At 40.0% G+C, this 19,534-nt stretch overlaps 1 protein-coding gene across 1 annotated transcript; it reads left to right on the forward strand.

The window, feature by feature from the left end:
- Positions 1-15,944: 15,944 nt before the first annotated feature.
- On the forward strand, positions 15,945-17,106 carry LOC115665364 (uncharacterized). The gene has a single exon (XM_030587241.2). The coding sequence runs from the start codon at positions 16,203-16,205 to the stop codon at positions 17,064-17,066; it is 864 nt and encodes a 287-aa protein (XP_030443101.1). The 5' UTR covers positions 15,945-16,202; the 3' UTR covers positions 17,067-17,106.
- The last annotated feature ends 2,428 nt before the right edge of the window (positions 17,107-19,534 follow it).

Raw genomic sequence — 19,534 nt, forward strand, 5'->3', positions numbered from 1 at the left:
TCTTTTAGAAAATCATACTGTGATGGCATGTAAATTAAATAAAAAATTGAACTATTAGATTTACCAAATAAAATGAAAGTTGAGCAGTTTAAATATATTGACTATAATGTAATGAAAATTTTAAAGTCATAATTAAACTAAATGCATTCATTAAAAGTTGTAGATGATTCTTTTCTTTCTTATTTGTGCTTAGATTACTTTTTAGAATAATGGTTTGCTATTACACAATAAAAAAAAGAGAAATATACAAATCATTAAAACAATAATTGGTTGGTTACCTGTCAAATAAACTATTTTTTTTTAAAGTAGGACACCAATTTCGTCCCAAATGGGAAGAAAGCATAAAGAAAGGGAAAAAATGTAAGAATTAATCTTAAATTAAGAGTGAGCCCCACATTTGACCTCGGTGTTTGTCGTTTGAGAGAGGCTTAGGTAGTTTTATCTTTTAGTAAAATTGAAACCAAGCAAAAAGAAGGAAAAAAGCAAGAAATAATCTTGAATCAAGAGTGAGACCCACAATGGATCATGTGGTTAATTTAAGGTAATAGAAGGTACCAGAGGTAAAAAATGGGGTGAAAAAAGGACAAGCCTTAATGTAAACTATAATCAACTTAATCACTACCTAATCACTATTAATATATACATATAACAACATGGATGCTAAACGGACTTGCAATTCAAGTCTAATGCTAGAAGAAGAAATTACCGGATAAATCACCAATGAACAATAAGCATACCATAGATTTACATGATGAAAACCATTGTAAATTAATGTTTAGGGGTAGAAAGATTTTCAGAGGCAGCTAACTCTCTTTCCACTTCTCGTTTTAAAGGCCATGAGTTCAGATTTATTTTGTCTTTGCCCTAAATAAAGTGACAACTTCCTGTGCGATACTAAAGGATCAAACGAAAGATGGATGCAATAAGATCGATCCTCAATAATGCGTTTAGCTTCTAATGTATTGGTGAACCCGACAATATATCATGAAGTCACCAGAACTAAACTATGTCTTACAACTCTTGTCGATAATGATGCGTTTGGCTACAAAACTCTCTCGCTCGTGCCCGTGGGAGAGAATTGAAATGATTTTCTATCGAGGGGCCGCAATTAGGGTTCAACAGAGGAAACTTCAACACTTCCATTAACAAGACAAGACTGTTTCTACAAAACCAGAAACGTGCAGGCCTCATCCTAACACTTCATCAACGTGAAAATCCAGGCATAGTGAGGATTCTTCACGTAAAAAGAACATTGTCAGTTTAACTGTTGCAATTAACAATAAAAGAAGACACTCACATTGTAATATCCACCACCTTATGTCATTCATTATGTATGCTTACTTTTAATATGTAATCCCGGGCGTTAAGGAGTAAGTTAACACTAAGCCGGCAGTTTCTTGTATTGCTTTATAACAATGTGATTTGTCTTATGCTCTAATTTCATCTATAAATCGAAAGATACGTCAGGCACATCTCTCACAATCTCAGTATCTGCAGAATTTAAAGAGTCGAAAAGCATGGCCAAGATCACCAGCCACAAGTCCACCATCTTCTTCAACTTGGTTTCGATACTCTTCTTTGTCCTCATGGTCTCTGTGGCTGAGAGCAGAGTTGTTGGAAGTAAGTAATGCATTACTAATATCCATTACTTATAATGCATTTCTCCCATATTTTCCATTCGTCTTCATAACATTGCTATATATGATATTTATGCAACTCTGCATCATATTATAAATAGTTGATGTAATGATTATTGCTTTATTTCCCTCTTGTTTCATGCATGGTGCTTCACAGGGGTTGCAATGACGAACATTGGCCTGGTGTGCAACAAAGTGGTGGGAGTGAAAAGCGGAGACACTTGCTTTGCAATTGCACAGCAGTCCCAGTTGACTTCTGAATCCTTCAGTTCCATCAATCCGAATCTGAATTGCGATGCTCTCTTCATTGGTCAATGGCTTTGCATCTCCGGGAAGTCAACCTAAGCCACAAACATGTTTACAGTTTTCTTCTGAACCTTCATTGATGGGAATGATATGCAGGAAATAGTTTTATACAGTTACATACACACATGAATATGTGTGTGAATAAAGTAGAGTGTAAGTGCAATGCACTCATCACCCAGTTGTTGGTAATGCGAGTGTGGGGGTCATCATGTTTTGTTTCAGTTTCATCAAGCAATAGAGTTCCAGTATTTTGATTAAAGGTGTCATCAATACATGTTTTATCTCTGTTTTCACTAGAGGAGAAATATTCTGGCCGAGAAACAAACCCAAGAAAAATAAAAATGTTGTAAACCAAGTTAATAATTGAGAAAGAGAGGATGGACAAAGCTATATAGTTAGTACTTATTTCACTGATCATCGTCTTTGATCACACATACGATATCGTAATACCGTGTTTCATTGGGGGAAAAGCACTGGGAACATATGGGTTCGGTTTGACTTGGCAACCACACCTCGCAACACGCACGACCCATCCTATTCCGAGGAGTTCAGTTAGGTTCCTAGTGTGAAATCCTATAGAACCAACCTAGTACTGGATTGATTCCCGAGTCTGGGTGCCGGTTCTATTTGAGAACCAAACCAGCCAAGTCAATTCGAGGGTTGAATTGGACTATCGGTCTATGTCTGGGGTTAAATGGTCCTCGAAGCTGGTTCGGTACTTATTTCTTAAGGAAAAACAAGTTTTTCTTCTTTTGGTTCTAGGGAAAATTGGTTTAGCTCCTGAGTTTAAAAACCTAGAACCCATTTGGGACCAAGGTCGGTTCCGACCTTGGACCGAGAAGCAAAACAATACAGCCAACTCGAATCTAGGATTGAATTTGCCCATCAGGCTTTTGCTAAGGTTGAACCGGTACTAAAAATGGTTTTGCCATCCTCAAAGTTGACATATGATGTTAATGTGACAAAAATCGATATGTCACTCAAATTTAGATTGGTAATTTCATATAATAGTTGATAAACTTAAAACGTTAATAAGCTATGCAAATAAAAGTTTATAAGTTAAAAAAACAGTTAATACCACGAAAAACCCAAAACTATTTTTTTGACCATAAAAAATCTCAAATTGGTATACCTGTAACAATTTTACTCCGAGCTAATATTTTGACCATAAAAATCTCCAAACTGGTACACCTGTGATAATTTTACCTCGACCTAATTTTTTGACCACCAAAAACCCCAAATTGGTACACCTGTGATAAATTTATCCTCCGTTAGTTTTCGTGAATTTTATTGTCAAATTGCTAAGTTTGATGACACATGATAGTTGACGGGTGTACAAGTTGGGGGTTTTAACGGACAAGTTTACCAATTTATGATTTTTCGTGATATTAATCCAAGTTAACGGACAAGTTTACCAATTTATGGTTTTTCATGATATTAATCCAAGTTAACGGACACTAACGGAGGGTAAACTTGTCACAAATGTACTAGTTTGGGGTTTTTTGTTGTCAAAAAATTAGTTTAGGGTAAAATTATCACTGGTGTACCAATTTGGGCTTTTTAGTGGTCAAAAAATTAGTTCGAGGTAAAATTGTCACAAGTGTACCAGTGTGGGATTTTTTGTGGTCAAAAAAATATTTTGGGGTAAATTTGTCACAGGTATACCAGTTTGGAATTTTTTATGGTCAAAAAATTAGTTTTTGGTAAAATTGTCACAGGTGTACCAGTTTTGGATTTTTCGTGGTATTAACCCTTTAAAAAATTGGTAATTTACAAACTATAAAAAAAAGTTTGTAATTTGAAATGTTGGTAAGTTATCAAACAACTTACTTAGAAAAACATCAAAGATAGTTTTTTTTAAGGATTTATACCTCCAAAAATCCCAAACTGATAAACCGCACTATATTTACCTCAAACTAATTTTTATGTCATAAAACCCTAAACTTATACACCTATGACAAATCTGCAAAAATCTTAGGACAATATTAGGGCAAAATTAGGGATTTTATCAGATTTTTAAAATGTAAGGGATCTCTTAGGGCAAATTTAGCAAATTTTCCAATCTTATTTCTTTTTTCTTCTGAGTTGGCTGCCCCAAAACGACGTCATTTGGAAGACAATGTTGATATTTCACGTTGGATAAACATCAAATGCCTATCATCTGGATTATTTGCCACCTGTGCTTCCATGTCATCGATTTAACGAAAATATTGGACGGAAGCTAACAGATGGTAGATTTGTCTCTAGTGTACCCATTTGGGATTTTTTGTAACACGAAAGTTGGTTTGGAGCAAATGTGACATGGGTGTACTAGTTCGAGATTTCTTGTGAAACAAAAATTAGTATAAGATAAATGTAGTACGAGGGTACCAATTTGATATTTTTTATGGTAGTAGCCCTTTTCTTTACCAAAAGTTTCGTGACACTTACCATCATTTATTGACATTTAGCAGCACTAAAAAGAATCCGTACTTTTTGACACGAGACAATAGAATTCTGCCTTTAAATTAAAGGGATAAGTGCATTCAAAGTCCTAAAACTTGTCACAAAAATGCAATTGAGTCCTAAAACTTTTATAATGTGCAATTAAGTCCTAAAACTTGTTAGGAAAGTGCAATTGAGTCCTAAAACTTTCAAAAAATGCAAACAAGTCCTAAAACTTGTCAAATTGGTTCAATCAAACCCTTCCATTGATTGTACTTTTTGAAAGTTTTAGGATTTGATTGCACCTTTGTGATAAGTTTTAGGACTTGATTGCACCTTCGTGATAAATTTTAGGACTTGATTGCACTTTTTGAAAGTTTTAGGACTTAATTGCACTTTCGTGACAAGTTTTAAGACTTGATCCCATTTTTTGAAAGTTTTAGGACTCAATTGCACTTTCCTAACAAGTTTTAGGACTTCTAGGGCACTTATCCCTAAATTAAAAGATTACCTATCGACTTCTGCAAAAGAAAATCAAAAGATTGAGATTATTGCAAATGTCGTTATTTACAGGTTCATGTAAAATCAAGTTTAAATGGTAAAGAACATTTAAGGACGCTATATGATGCCGGAGTATTCTTTGAAGATGTCAAGTTGTTGACGAGTTGTCGATTCCAAGTCGACTCTTGCCGATATTATCGATTCCAAGTTGACTCTTGTCAATATTGTTGACACCAAGTCGACTCATCGATTACAACGAACCGAAGGCTGTTTGGTTCCTTCAAAAAACATAAAGGCCATTAATTTATCCACTTTGGAAATGGTAAAATTATGGAGAGCTTCAATCGGTTACATGTAATTCTCATATATTTTCTAGGTCTAGTTAATGTCATTCAAGTTTCTAGAGTCCTTATTTATTTATCGTTGTTTTCTAGTAAATGTTGTTTGTCTTTCCAATGAGTCTTTTGTTTTTCCAAAGAATCTTAGTAATTACTCAAGCTTGGAGGGTTGTTTCATGCTCTATATAAGTGTGCAATGATGAATAACAAAGGAAGACTTATTTGATTCAAAACTAATTGAGCTTTTGGCTTAAGAACAAGAAGGATTTCTTGTTTTACTCTTATCCCTTAGGTGGATTCCTACGGATGACGAGTATTACTCTTATCTCTTAGGTTAATTACCTACGAGTGGCGAGCGACCTATCTATTTAACTTCTCACTTGCGTTGCCTCCTACTTTTCTACACTTTCTCCGGTGTCACTATCCACTAATTCTTAAAATTGCGTGCACTATATTAAGGAGGCATCTAAAAGATATAGCACTTTTTGTCACGCCCCGAACCCCATCGGGCACACGACACCCTCTACTGGTCTATTAATGCGACATCCCAGGGTATCGCCGACCTCACTTATAATTATCAGAGGTTTAATTCAACAGAGGAAACCACAATTTTCCCGGACAATTTGAAACTGGGGAAATCAGGGAGAATACACATATTCATTTCCATATACCAAACTTATAAAATATTCACAATTTACAAACCGCCATTTACATATACACACCGTACTATAAACCACCGATAACAAAAATGATCGATGACCTGATATCCTATCCTCAAAAATGGTACACCTTCAAAAACCTATTCCCAAACCTCTATGCTAGCCCCTACGCCCCTTACTCGGCGTCCACTCTGAATCAGACTCCTCATCATCCGAATCTGAGTCCCCCTGGACGGTCTGCTCTTCCGAGGACTCCGGCTCGGCCTCAATCTCGATTGGGTGATTTATATCACCCGATTCAGCTGGAACTTCGTCTTGATCCCCCTCGACCGGCTCCTCAAAGAAATCATCCTCAGGCACGAAATGAGGGTCCATCCACTGCTCATACGGGAGTATATACTCCGGTTCTTCCTCAGGCTCTGCAGACTCAGCAGGCTCATTCTCGGATTCCGCCTCGAGTTCTACTTCCTCTGGTTCTTCCTCGGGAATTGGTTCAAGGTCTACGTCCATTGGATCGTCTCCTGCTAGAGACTCTTCCGGCTTCGGCTCCGGCTCATGCTCAGCCCCTGAAGATCCCGGTGCCGTGGGTGCTGGATGCAGTCCTGACTGCGCCAGACTGGTCTCTACACTAGTCAATTTGCCATCAGGAGGAGGAATAGCCGACGGGTCCCAGTCCCCGACTCCATCAAAAGGGACGTCAAATCCTCGGACAGGACCGAACTCATTTATCCCGTCCCGGAAGAACCACGCGGTATATGTATGGGCCTGCCATAGGGGTAATCCTATATCTACAAAAACTACGGTTGTATGCTTAATCCAGGTCATCTGGTCATCTATAGAAAACTCAACTACATTATGCTAGGTGTGCATTGGGACTCCAAAACGCTCAGGCGGCGGCGGCGGGGGATTCATTGATCAGGCCGGGGTTCTGAAAAATATTGGTTGAAACAACCATGAGATTACATCTCAGTAAGTACACCCCTAAACCCCACCTAGGCTATCACGTACCTCCAGACAATCACAACACACAATCACATTCAACCGTCACATCGCAAGCACACAATTCTGCTTACCTGGGCCTTTTCAGCGTGCAACCTGCACGTTAGGCACAACCACATCATATGCAATCACATGCATGTTCAAATCTCATTTCCCGCATACGTTCCGATTTCATCACATCTTTTCCACACTACTCGCCAGTGACCCGCGTAATGGTACCGTCTCAGGTTCACTGCGACCAACTCATCACAACACTCCAGGGCCCGCGTAGTGGTACCGCCTCAGGCTCAACACCTACCACCTACGATACAACCCGCGTCATAATACCGCCTTAGGTTGGCCGTCCTCCGATAAAACCGGGCATCGTCCCGCGTAGTCGTACCGCCTCAGGACGGATAACTATCCCCGCGTAATGGTACCGCCTCAGGGATTTCTACGATCACACATGCCTTATCACACACGGCCTCTCATTCTTTCACATGCTCAACACCCGCTTGCCAAACAAATTGGCCAACCACACGTGGCCCGTGCACGCACTCATTTCACACACGTTTTCATGCTCAATACGCATTCAGCACGGCCGATTAACAATTAATTCAATTCAGCCCGGGCGTGCACATAATCAAGTACATTTCAATCAATCAATTGCACACCAATGCACTCAATTTCATCACCACAATTCAGCCAAATCACAAACACACAATCGACATACAATTTCTCATTTTTCCACCACCAAACTTCAGCGAATCAATTCTGGCCCTTCACGACATTTTCTCACACTTAGTTGCCGGACCTAAATATCCAATTTGCGCACCAAACACGACACCACAGCACTCAAATCAGCCACCCATAGCCCGCCTTTAGCCTATAATTTTCACCAAAATTTCCCGAATTCGTCTCTAAGGCCCGCCAATCAATCCCACTCCTAAAAACATACAAATCCACGCCTAATTAAACCCGATTTCACTCCTAATTTTGTCCGTCGATACCCGACGTCCTACATAGGGATTAGAGCGTGACTTACCAAGCTCTAGACTAACGCGGCTAGAGCGGAAAGCGGCGGCGATCGGCGGCGTGAACGGCGACGGCGGTGGCGAGCGGTGGCGGCCTCGGCTTCCTTGGCCGTGACCCACGGCCACACGAGCGGGAGGGAGAGAAGGAGAGGCACGGCGGCATGGGGTGGTGGCGGTGGTGCGGTACGGCGGCGGACGGGCGGTGGCTTGGCGGGCGGCGACCGAACGGCGGCGGCGATGGCAAGGGGAGGGGGCGGTCGGTACGGTCGGGAGAGAGGGGGGCCGAAGGAGAGAGAGAGGGAATGAAGAGAGAGAGAGGCCTTGGACTAAAATAGTCCAATTTTTGACTAAAAATGTCAAATTACAATCTTGCCCCTCTCTCACAAACGAAATCGACGGCCCAGATTCGATCTTATCTTGAAACTGACGGCCGAGATCGAATCTTTCCCAAAAATATCCAAGGGCAATTTGGGAATTTCATAAAATTTCAAGGGCAAAAATGTCCAACCAAAAAGTTAGGACAAAATGACCAAAATGCCCCTCCCTCATATAACTTGCCCTTTATAACCTTCCAAGGGTAAAATGGTCACTTTTCCATTTTCTTGTCGAAATTAAATTTTTCTGAAGGATTCGGGAAAATCCCAAGTTGTACGTTTCAACCACAACGTCGTCCTAACGTCCCGTAGTGACTTCCTAATTTTCCGATGTCCAATTTGGGCTCAATTAAATAATTAAATTTTATTAAACGCAACTCGAGCGTTTCTCAAACTAACGGGTGGCTTTTTGGGGAAATTCGCATATTCGACCTGTGACCGATAATAAATCAAGTCACGTGCAGATTCATTCAACTCGTGACGACTTCAGTTGTCATTTAAATCGCGAGGATCAATCACTAGATCCGAGGGGCACGGTCGTTTGGTATAGGTTCAGGATCATTCGTCAATTCATTTCGTGGTCCAACGGAATCACCCGCGATCCACTACTATGACAATGACGAACTGACCCCTGGCTATCCTTGGATCGGCCGACAGTGGCTCAAAATGTCACCTCGACGATTTTATGGTCGAAATCAATTCACGATCGAATTTCCTCTTAGTCGCACGAATTTAAATCCCTAATTAGCCTTTCCCTAATGGTTAGTATCCCAGGAATGATCAGTTCCGGGCGAGAACTAACTACGAGTACGTTCATAAAACCCAGCATTTCATAAATCCCAAATGGACAAATTTTCAGGATGTCACACTTTTTAACAACTCTATCGATTCTTGGAAAAATGTCATGATGTTTGATTTAGTATTTTAGAATCAAATTTCTTACACTAGAGATATAATTTTCATTTAAACTTCTCTGATTATGATTTAGAAAAGAAAAACCAAAATATTACCCGTCGACTATGGCTACCTCTAGGTTTGGTCAATTTTGAAGTTTGGAAGCAAAATCCTCGTATCAGTACTTTTTACCTTATTAGAAATTGCCTTAACATAATTACAATCTTTAATTCTTACCAATTAGGCCAATTTTTGTCAGTTTAACTCACCCGATTGATACAATCAAGTATTCAAATGCTCAGTCGATGCAATCAAATCCTTCAATTTCGATGATATGTTGAAGCAAGTCTATTCATCATTAACAAACTTAACCATGTAGATGTGACCGTTGATGTGACAATATTTAAGATTGGAATAAGGACACTGTCATTACTTTTGTATAGCAATAATGTCATAATTTCTGAAAAAACATTCACTTAAGTGCCATAACTTTCAATCAATCACTTAAGTATCAAATTTTTTTAAAAACATTCACCTACTACCAGAAATTCTATCTGGATAGCATTTATGGTGAATGTGTTTAAATAGTTGTGGCACTCAACTGATCGATTGAAAAGTTATAAGGTACTCAAATTATCAGAAAAAAAGTTATGCCACTCAAGTGAGCGTTATGCATAAATTATGATACTTAAGTGATCGAAGCACCGTACAAAAGTTTTGTTACTTTTGCTCCTAAAATTTGATGCCCCATTTTTCTGTTTGGCAAAGAAAATTATGTTCATTTAAGATATGTTTGACACACATTTTGATCGACGACCTCAGAAACCAGAGCGATGTTATAAAATGGCATTGAAGAGCTCGAGTCCCACGCTATTTCACTGGATTAGTGACAGCAAACCCTAAATTGCCACATCATCTCAGTATCAACGATTAGAGGCAGGAGTTTGAATGTAGTTTTGGTATTGCAGTGAACAACTCTATGTGATTGGAATTTAATGAAAGAGCCAAACAAGTATACCTTCTTCCTCTCTGATTCTCTCTCTCTTCTAATTCTGTTTCTTGTACCATTTCAATCTCACAGCTGTCGTAAGACAATTTGGTTGATGACCGATGCGTACTAGAATTAAATTGTTCACGTGTGTGTCTATATATATATATGTGTATATATATATGTATATAAAATCCGCAGATATATATATATATATATATATATATATATATATATATAAAATCCGCAGATGCGCAAAAACTATCCTAATTGTTTAAGTATCTTACGTTACTTGATTATGGGGTGTATATGCTCTTTATATTTATGTGGTTTTCTTCCACCTCTTGATTTAAACTTTTAGATAAAAAAAATTCTAAGGATAATAAAAGAACTTAGAATAATAAATGTAAGTGTAGAGAACTAAAACCCTTCTTTCTCCTGGAAAGCGATTTTCCCTCATCTAGAGAGCTCTCTCCACCTCCATGGTGGCTGTCTCAACCCAAAACCCTTCTTTATCCTGGCACACCTCTTGAATCCATCGCCTAGACATGGCCACGGGCCGGTTTCAGCCCGGAACCGGCCCGGGTCAAACCCGGTTCCGGCCCGTTGACCAGGCCCGCGGTTCGGAATCGGAACCAGCCCGTGGCCGCCGGGGCCGGTTCCGGTTCCAACAATTTTGGAACCGGTCCGGAACCGCCGGTTCCAGGCCCGGTTCCAAAAAAAAAAAAACTGCAGCAGGGCCTGCATTTCTGCAGGCCCTGCTGCAGCCTGCAGGCCAGGGCAAGGGGCCATTAGGGCCTTGGCAACGGCTAAATTCCCAACGGCCAAATTTCCTTCTCATTTTTTTCTTATAAATTCTATCAAATTTTCTCAATACTCTCAATTCTCTGAAATTCTCTCAATTTTCTCAATCCGAATTCTCTCAATTTTTTCAATCCGCGTAATTCTCTCTTAATTCTCCCAATCAATTTGCTCAATTCTTTCAATCCACTCGAAAAATGACAAGTGGAAGTCAAACGGCAACTGGCAAAGGTAAGAATAGAATGACGGAATCCGAATGTTCTTTTGATCCTTGTGATTATGTAGATTTTCAAGATGATGAAATTAACATTTTTCCCGACGTGGAGCGCGTCCCAACACAAGAAAGTCTTCATGCCGAAATGTCAACAACAAAGGAGGCGGAGCGGGAACTTACATCCGACATTTGGGACTACTTCACGAAAATGGAAAGGTTTGATATTGGTCCAATAAGGTATGATATAATATATAAACATTGTGGGGCAACATATAAATATACAGGCGGACAAGGATATGAAACATTCAAATGACATCTTAGGAGCAAACATCCAACCGAAGCAGGAATCGATACCAAGCAACGACAAATTTCCGGGTACGTCAATCCTAACACTTCTCCTTTATTTCGTTTTAATGAAAAAACTTATAAGGAAGAATTAGGTAAATTTGTTTCCGTTGAGCATTTATCATTTAATTTTGGAGAAAGATTTGGTTTTGATCAATTTGTACAAAAAGCTTGTGCTCCACAAGCAAAACGTGTTCCTAGAAATACACTTAAACGAGTAATTAAAGATCTTTACAAAAATGGAAAAAAAGATTTACAAAACTTTTTTATGCAATTTAATGGATGTGTGCATATAGGTAGTGATATTTGGAGTGATCATTGACAAATTCATTCTTACATGGGCATAACATGTCATTGGATAGATGACAATTGGAATATTCAAAAAAGAGTCCTCGCATTTAGAGTTTTCGACGGTAGGCATACGGCAAATAATATTTATAGAATAATTAGGCAAATTTTAGAAGAATATTATTTGCTTAACAAAATTTTTTCAATTGGTTTTGATAATGCCGCGGCAAATACCGCTTCAATTGCCAATTTAGAAAATATTTGTAAACCCGCTTTTGGCGGAAAATTTTTTCACGTTAGATGTGCTTGTCATGTTTTAAATTTATGTGTACAAGATGGTTTGAAAACTCTTGATATTTTTCTTGAACCAATAAAAACAGCGATTCAATTTTTATGGAAACATCCCAAAAAATGAAAGAATATGGCAAAAGGACACCAGAAGTGCCATAAGTTGTGTACGGAGGACACTTTGGTGCCATAACATTTTTTCGAATCACTTTGGTGCCAAGTCGGAAGAAAAGAGATCACTTAAGTGCCAATTTGGCCGGAAATCCGACGTGACATTTTTTATTAAATAATTTTTTTCCTTTTTTTTTCCTCTTCTTTCCTTTTTCCTTTCTTTTCGTTTTTTTCTTTTCTCCCCTCGCCGGCCGGTTGCCGGTGGCCGGCTCGGCCACCGGCGAAGCCCGGGAAGGGCTGGGCGAGGGCAACCTTGCCCATGGCCGGCGAGGGGCGACCTCACCAGATTTGGGCGAGGCGACCCTCGCCGGCCATGGGCGAGGCCGCCCCTCGCCCATGGCCGGCGAAGGGCGGCCTCGCCTATCGCCGGCGAGGGTCGCCTCACCCAGATCTGGTAAGGCCGCCCCTCGCCGGCCATGGGCAAGGCCGCCCTCGCCCAGCCCTTCCCGGGCTTCGCCGGTGGCCAGCCCGGCCACCGACAACCGGCTGGCGAAGGGAGAAAAGAAAAGAAAGGAAAAAGGAAAGAAGAGGAAAAAAAAGAAAAAAAGGAAAAAAATTATTTAAAATAAAAAATGTTGACTGTACAAGCTAACTCATCCTCCGACGAGCCACGTCGGCGTCAGAAATTAATAAAAAATGCCACGTCGGATTTCCTGCCAAATTGGCACTTAAGTGATCTCTTTTCCTCCGACTTGGCACCAAAGTAATCCGAAAAAAAGTTATGGCACCAAAGTGTCCTCCGTACACAACTTATGGCACTTCTGGTGTCCTTTTGCCGAAAGAATAAAGTAAATTTTGTAAAGCAAATGGAAAAAGGCCAAGAAGATTTCCAAGAGATGTTCCAACTCGTTGGAATTCTATTTTCCACTCGTTGGAAATTCTTTTATGATAAACCTATAGAGGAACTAACGGACGAGGACTGCGAATCAGAAACTTTGATCAATTCGGGACAAATGGTAGCATATAACAATAACCTAGATGCCAATGCAAATCAGAATTGCAGCAGGTTATCTAAAAAGAGGAAAGAGGTCCTTGTCAATGAAAATAGCTGGGACATGATGAAGAGGACACCTATAATTCCACAATTTGAATTGCTAATCGGAAGTGGAGTACTAAAAGATTGTATCTAGCATGACAAGGCAAAAAATGAGAAAGGGAAGAAGGGGAAAGGCCTTAAAACCCAAGCTAGCGAGAAATTGAAGAGATACTCCCCTTATCAAACTCAGCTGACTGGGGAAAATTCGCTGGAGAAAGCCGGCTTACTGGACACTCCGATCCAAACAGTGGAAGATGCTCAAATATGGGCTTTGGTGGCTAGCCATAATAAGTCACCGGGGTACAAATGAAGATAATATGCTGGAATTGTCAGGGGCTGGGCTCTCCCCTGACAATCCAGGCTCTTAGAACCTTAGTGGCTTAAGAAAGGCCCAACTTGGTTCTATTCGTGGAAACAAAGAATAAACAACATGTAGTAATGAGAGTTAAGAATAGTCTAAAGTTCCAGTTTAGTTATGTGGTGAACCCAAGAGGGACTACGGGGGGTTTAACTGTGTTTTGGAATGAGTCAGTGGAAGTCATAGTAGAGTCAACCTCCCAAGAGATGCTGAAAATGATTTGTGTAGACAATGAAAACATAACCAGATTTAGAGTTACCTTTATTCATGCTCCAAATGTTTTTCAGGAAAGGCAGAGACTGTGGGAAAGAATGAGGCAGATCAGTTCATATGATGCATTCCCCTGGGTTTGTTTAGGAGATTTTAATGAAGTACTTTATCATTGGGAGAAGGTGGGAATCAGGATGGCTGAATACTACCGAATGAATGCATTAAGAGACTGTTTAAATGATTGCTCTTTGATGGACATTGATTGTAAATGGTGCAAATTCACTTGGACAAATAATAGGGAAGGGACAAATTTAGTTAAGGAGAAACTGGATAGTGTCTTACGCAATTTGGAATGGAGACTTTTATACCCTGAAGCTGAAGCCTTTGCTCTCCTGGCTATTGGTTCTGACCATATCAGAACCAGTAAAGAGAAAAAAGGAGTTCCGTTTTGAGGCTTTTTGGATAGAGGATGCTGAGTGTAAGGAAGTGGTCAAAGAGGCTTGGGAGCAACAATCGGTGAAAGATGCTGGGTTTAAAGGAAAATTGGAAGCTGTAGTCAAAGCATTGATATATTGGAGTAAAAGAAAATTCACCGACAACTCTCGATGTATTAAAGCACTCAAGCAAGAGTTACAGGCCTTAACGAACAGTACAAGCATCCCGCAGGAGAGTGGCAGGATACAAAACATCAAGGAGGAGATTGAAAACCTATAGAGGAGAGAAGAGATGTATTGGGGATTGAGGTCTAGAATAAACTGGATGAAATGGGGGGATAAATACACTAGATATTTCTATGCCACCATTATCCAGAGGAGGCAACGAAACAGAATTTCAATGTTGAGATCATTGGAAGATAACTGGATCAGGGACAAATAGAATCTTCAGAGTTTGACAATGTCCTACTTTCGAGACCTTTACACATTCGTTGGACCTAGAAATTGTCGGCCAGTGCTAAATCTATGCCCAAAAAGAGTCAGAGATTAAATGAATGTTTCTGGAGGCAGAATTAACCATGGAAGAGGTCAAAGCTGCTGCATTTTAATTAGGAGCAAATAAGGCTCCTGGGCCAGATGGTTTAAACGGAATATTATATCAACACCACTAGGAAGTAATAAAAAAGGATGTTTTCGAGGCAGTAAATAGGCTGTTCATATCAGGAATCTTGGAGCCAGCTTTAAACAGAACCCATATCACCCTTATACCTAAAATCTCTAACCCAGAAAGACTCAAGCAGTTTCGCCCAATTAGTTTGTGCAATTTTGCGTATAAGATTATTTCGAAGGTAATGGCAAACAGGCTCAAATTTTGGATGCCTGAATTGATCTCTGAGGAACAAAGTGCATTTATAAACGGGAGACAAATTCAAGACAATATATTAATTGCACAAGAGGTGATGCATCAGTTGAGAGTGAGGGAAAAGAAAGAAAAATTTCAAGCTGTTCTGAAATTATATATGCAAAAGGCCTATGATAGAGTGGAATGGGATTTTTTGGAAGCATGTTTGCTGAAAATGGATTTTAGTGAAAAATGGGTTGGTTGGGTAATGCAATGTGTGACTACAGTATCTTTTAGTGTGAAAATGAATGGAGAACCTCTCCCCTTCTTTCACCCCACTAGAGGCATTAGACAAGGGGATCCCCTATCACCTTAACCCCTTTATTCTGGTAACAAACTGCTTATCCTCCCTGATGGAAAATGCCATGACCAATGGACATATAAAGGGAATCAAGTTGAACAGGTTCTGTCCAACCCTGACCCACTTATTATTTGCGGATGATTCTATCTTTTTTCTAAATGGAACCATTCATGAATGTGAAAATGTCTCAACTGTGCTTAACCAGTATTCCTATGCCTCCGGACAAGCCATAAACCTGAATAGATCAGGTATATTTTTCAGCAAGGGTTGCCCTCAGATGCTAAAGGACAATATGGCCAGAACATTGAGAATACAGGAAATGAATCACATAGGGAAGTACCTTGGTATCCCCTCTGATTAGGGAGAATCCAAGAGACAGATGTTTGCCTGGATTTTAGTGAGAGTCAATATGAAGCTGGAAAGATGGAAGGAACAAATTATATCTAAAGCTAGTAAGGAGATTCTGCTGAAAACTGTGGTTCAGGCTTTACCACATTATGTAATGTCTATTTTTAAGATACCCGTATCGATTTGTAAAGCCATAGAGCGAAAGATAGCCAATTTCTAGTGGAAAAACAGTGAATCAAAAGCTAGTTTACATTGGAAAAGATGGGAAATCATGAAAACCAGAAAAGATGAGGGAGGAATGGGATTCAGGGATTTAATTAGTGTCAACAAAGCACTACTGGGGAAACAAGCTTGGAGACTAGTTAAAAATCCTGATGCATTATGGAGTAAAGCTGTTGAAAGGATTGTATTTTTATCGTAAAGACTTCTGGCATGCTGAGAAAGGCTACAGACCATCCTGGGGTTGGCAAAGTATCTTGAAGGGACGAGAAGCGATCTTGAACTCAGTGATATGGGTAATTGGAAACGGAGAAAAGGTTAACATCAGAACAGATAGGTGGTTGAAGAGGGGTATAATTGGGCAGGTGTGGAAGGCCCGAAACAACCAGATTTTCAGAGGTGTTAAACCGAATGCAAAAGAAGTAGTGGGATCAGCTTGGATAATGCATCAAAGTGTTAAAAAATGGAGCATTCGAGCAAAAACCGCAGAAAAGAGAGGAGATCTTACCTCAGCGCAAGCATGGGCAGGCCCGGCGGAGGGTATCCTGAAAATCAACATCGATGGGTCTCTTGGCAAAGGATCGACGGACAGTGCGATAGCTTTCATCTGTCGGGATTACTCCGGCTGCCTTGTTGATGGATTCGTCCAGAACGTCCGAGCATCCTCCCCGGCACAAATCGAAACCCCAGCTCTTCTCGCTGCCCTCAAGTACGTTGAACGGAACAAAGTTGAAAGAGTTGAACTGGAGTCGGACCGTATAGAACTGATAAGCGCATTGAGGCAAGGAGAAGAGATCAGCTGGGAAGTAACGGCCCTTATAACGGAATGCTACTATCTACTTTCAAGGGTACAGGGTGTACGCCTGAAATTTTGTCCAAGAACTGCAAATTATGTGGCTGATTGGGTAGCGCGGACTCATAGAAAGAAATGTCTTCCATCTGACTGGCTCTATTCCCCTCCTCAGGCCCTTTGGGCATTGCTATGTAACGACGCCCCTTGCTTGGGCCCTGCTAGCTAAGTCCAGTTTATGATATATGTAAGTATTCGTATTTGATCCAAAAAAATAAACTAAATTGTAATTCTATGGTACGATTGGAGCTTAACGATGAAGAAGGATCGACTGAACTTACCGAAAGAAAGTTAGGTGAAATTAACGCATTTCCTACTCATCTTAAACCTCTTTGGAGAGAAGGAACATCATTTCTCAGTTGGGTGAACTGCCGATCAATGGAAATACCTTGGTAATCTCACTGCCTACGTCAAATGCGAGCCAAAGCTCAAGTGAATTGGCCGCGACATGGGATACTTTAACACTATCATAGATAAGGCATAAATTTTTCTGCAAAATCAGAAACATGAAGGCCTCATCCTAATAATTCGTCGGCATGAAAATGCAAGCGTAGTGACGATTCTTCATTTAAGAACATTGTTAGTTTAACTGTTGCAGTTGACAATAAGAAAAGAAATGCTCACATAGTGTTTACACCAAAAAGTGAAAAAAAAATCATGGAAATAGGCATCGGGAGCTTTGGCGTCGGTAACTTACCGATAGTTCGCAACTTACCGATAGTGGGTGAGCAGAGGATCGGCATCAGCAACTTACCGATAGTTAGATGTCAATAACAAAACTGCTTATGAATAAGGGTGGTTATTTGAACGTGGAGAGTACCTAGAAAATAGGAAAATAATAACCACCGTTAGGAAGTTACTTTTTATTTAAAATTTAAAAGTTGTAAACGCTTGTACGGGATTATAACTATCCCAAATTTGTATTTTAAAGAGCCCCCAAATCAACAACAGAACTCACGTTCTTTATCAGTTTATCTTTCTTTTATCTTTACATTTCCTGCACTCGTACCTTTACATTTGGCCAAAGCCATTATTTTCCTGCAATTTACAAGCTTTAATTCTTTAGGAGTAGTTCTAATGCTCAGATTCACGTCGTCGAGTCGTCCTCCGATATGAATCTTCATCCTTGGTGCTTCGTCGTCGAGTCAAATCCCGGCGTAGTACCGCTGCTCTTTCAAGCTTCGTCCTCGAGTCAAATTCTGTCGAAGTTTGTTTCGATAGTACTTCTTAAACTTTTCCGTCGAGTCAAACACCGGTTTGGTTTAGGTTTGTACAATTCCACGTTGTTTTTTATGATCGCTTGGATATTTCCTGTCAAATCACCACAGAACCCGTCCTTCAATTAAAAGCCGAAGATCCATTTTCGGTGTTTGTTTCCTTACGGATTAAATTACGGAGAAACAAATTGGCACGCCCAGTGGGACGAATGTGGCTGATTCGAGGAAATATGAAGGTACGTACTCAACTTGATCCTGACCATCCTGGTGGTGTTCTGGGTTATCATCTGCATAATTGGTGGGACAAGTAACGAGAAGGAGGTGTCAACATCCCGAAGTAATTACCGATGAGCAGAGAAAACAGTTAAAATTTAAAAGTTGTAAACGCTTGTACGGGATTATAAATATCCCAAGTTTGTATTTTAAAGAGCCCCCAAATCAACAACAGAACTCACGTTCTTTATCAGTTTATCTTTCTTTTATCTTTACATTTCCTGCACTCGTACCTTTACATTTGGCCAAGGCCATTATTTTCCTGCAATTTACAAGCTTTAATTCTTTAGGAGTAGTTCTAATGCTCAGATTCACGTCGCCGAGTCATCCTCCGATATGAATCTTCATCCTTGGTGCTTCGTCGTCGAGTCAAATCCCGGCGTAGTACCGCCGCTCTTTCAAGCTTCGTCCTCGAGTCAAATTCCGTCGAAGTTTGTTTCGATAGTATTTCCTAAACTTTTCCGTCGAGTCAAACTCCGGTTTGGTTTAGGTTTGTACAATTCCACGTTGATTTTTATGATCGCTTGGATATTTCTTATCAAATCACCACAGAACCCGTCCTTCAATTAAAAGCCGAAGATCAATTTTCGGTGTTTGTTTCCTTACGGATTAAATTACGGAGAAACACATAGGTAGTATACTCCACCTCATGTCATAATCATAATTAAGCTTATTTTTAGCGTGTAATCCAAAGCATTGAAGAGTAAAATAGCACTAAGCCGGCTCATTCTGTTGCTTCGTAACAATGTAATTTGTCTTATGCCCTCATTTCATCTATAAATAGAAAGACACACAAGGCATATCTCTCACAAACTCAGTATACAAAGAAGTTAGAGAGTTGAAAAGCATGGCCAAGATCACCGGTCACAAGTCCACCATCTTCTTCAACTTGGTTTTGATACTCTTCTTCGTCCTCATGGTCTCCGTGGTCGAGAGCAGAGTTGTTGGAAGTAAGTAATGCGTTACTATTACCCATTAATGATAATGTATTCTTTTCCAACATACTTCAACATCTTATTTTGCAAATTTCAATCGTACGTAAGGATCTGCTTTCTACTTCAGAACGTTGGCCGACCATACGTTATTACAAGACCTTTCGACCGGTTTTTGAACATAGTCGTTTTGAAGCTGCAACATCAGTAGCTGA

Source organism: Syzygium oleosum, unplaced genomic scaffold (assembly GCF_021117445.2).
Source record: "Syzygium oleosum isolate NSW1041296 unplaced genomic scaffold, Sole_v2.1 Sole_v2.26, whole genome shotgun sequence".
NCBI lineage: Eukaryota > Viridiplantae > Streptophyta > Magnoliopsida > Myrtales > Myrtaceae > Syzygium > Syzygium oleosum.

What these genes read in the sequence shown, in the direction of transcription:
- LOC115665364 (XM_030587241.2), top strand. Translation starts at nt 16,203, where the DNA reads ATGCATTATGGAGTAAAGCTGTTGAAAGGATTGTATTTTTATCGTAAA.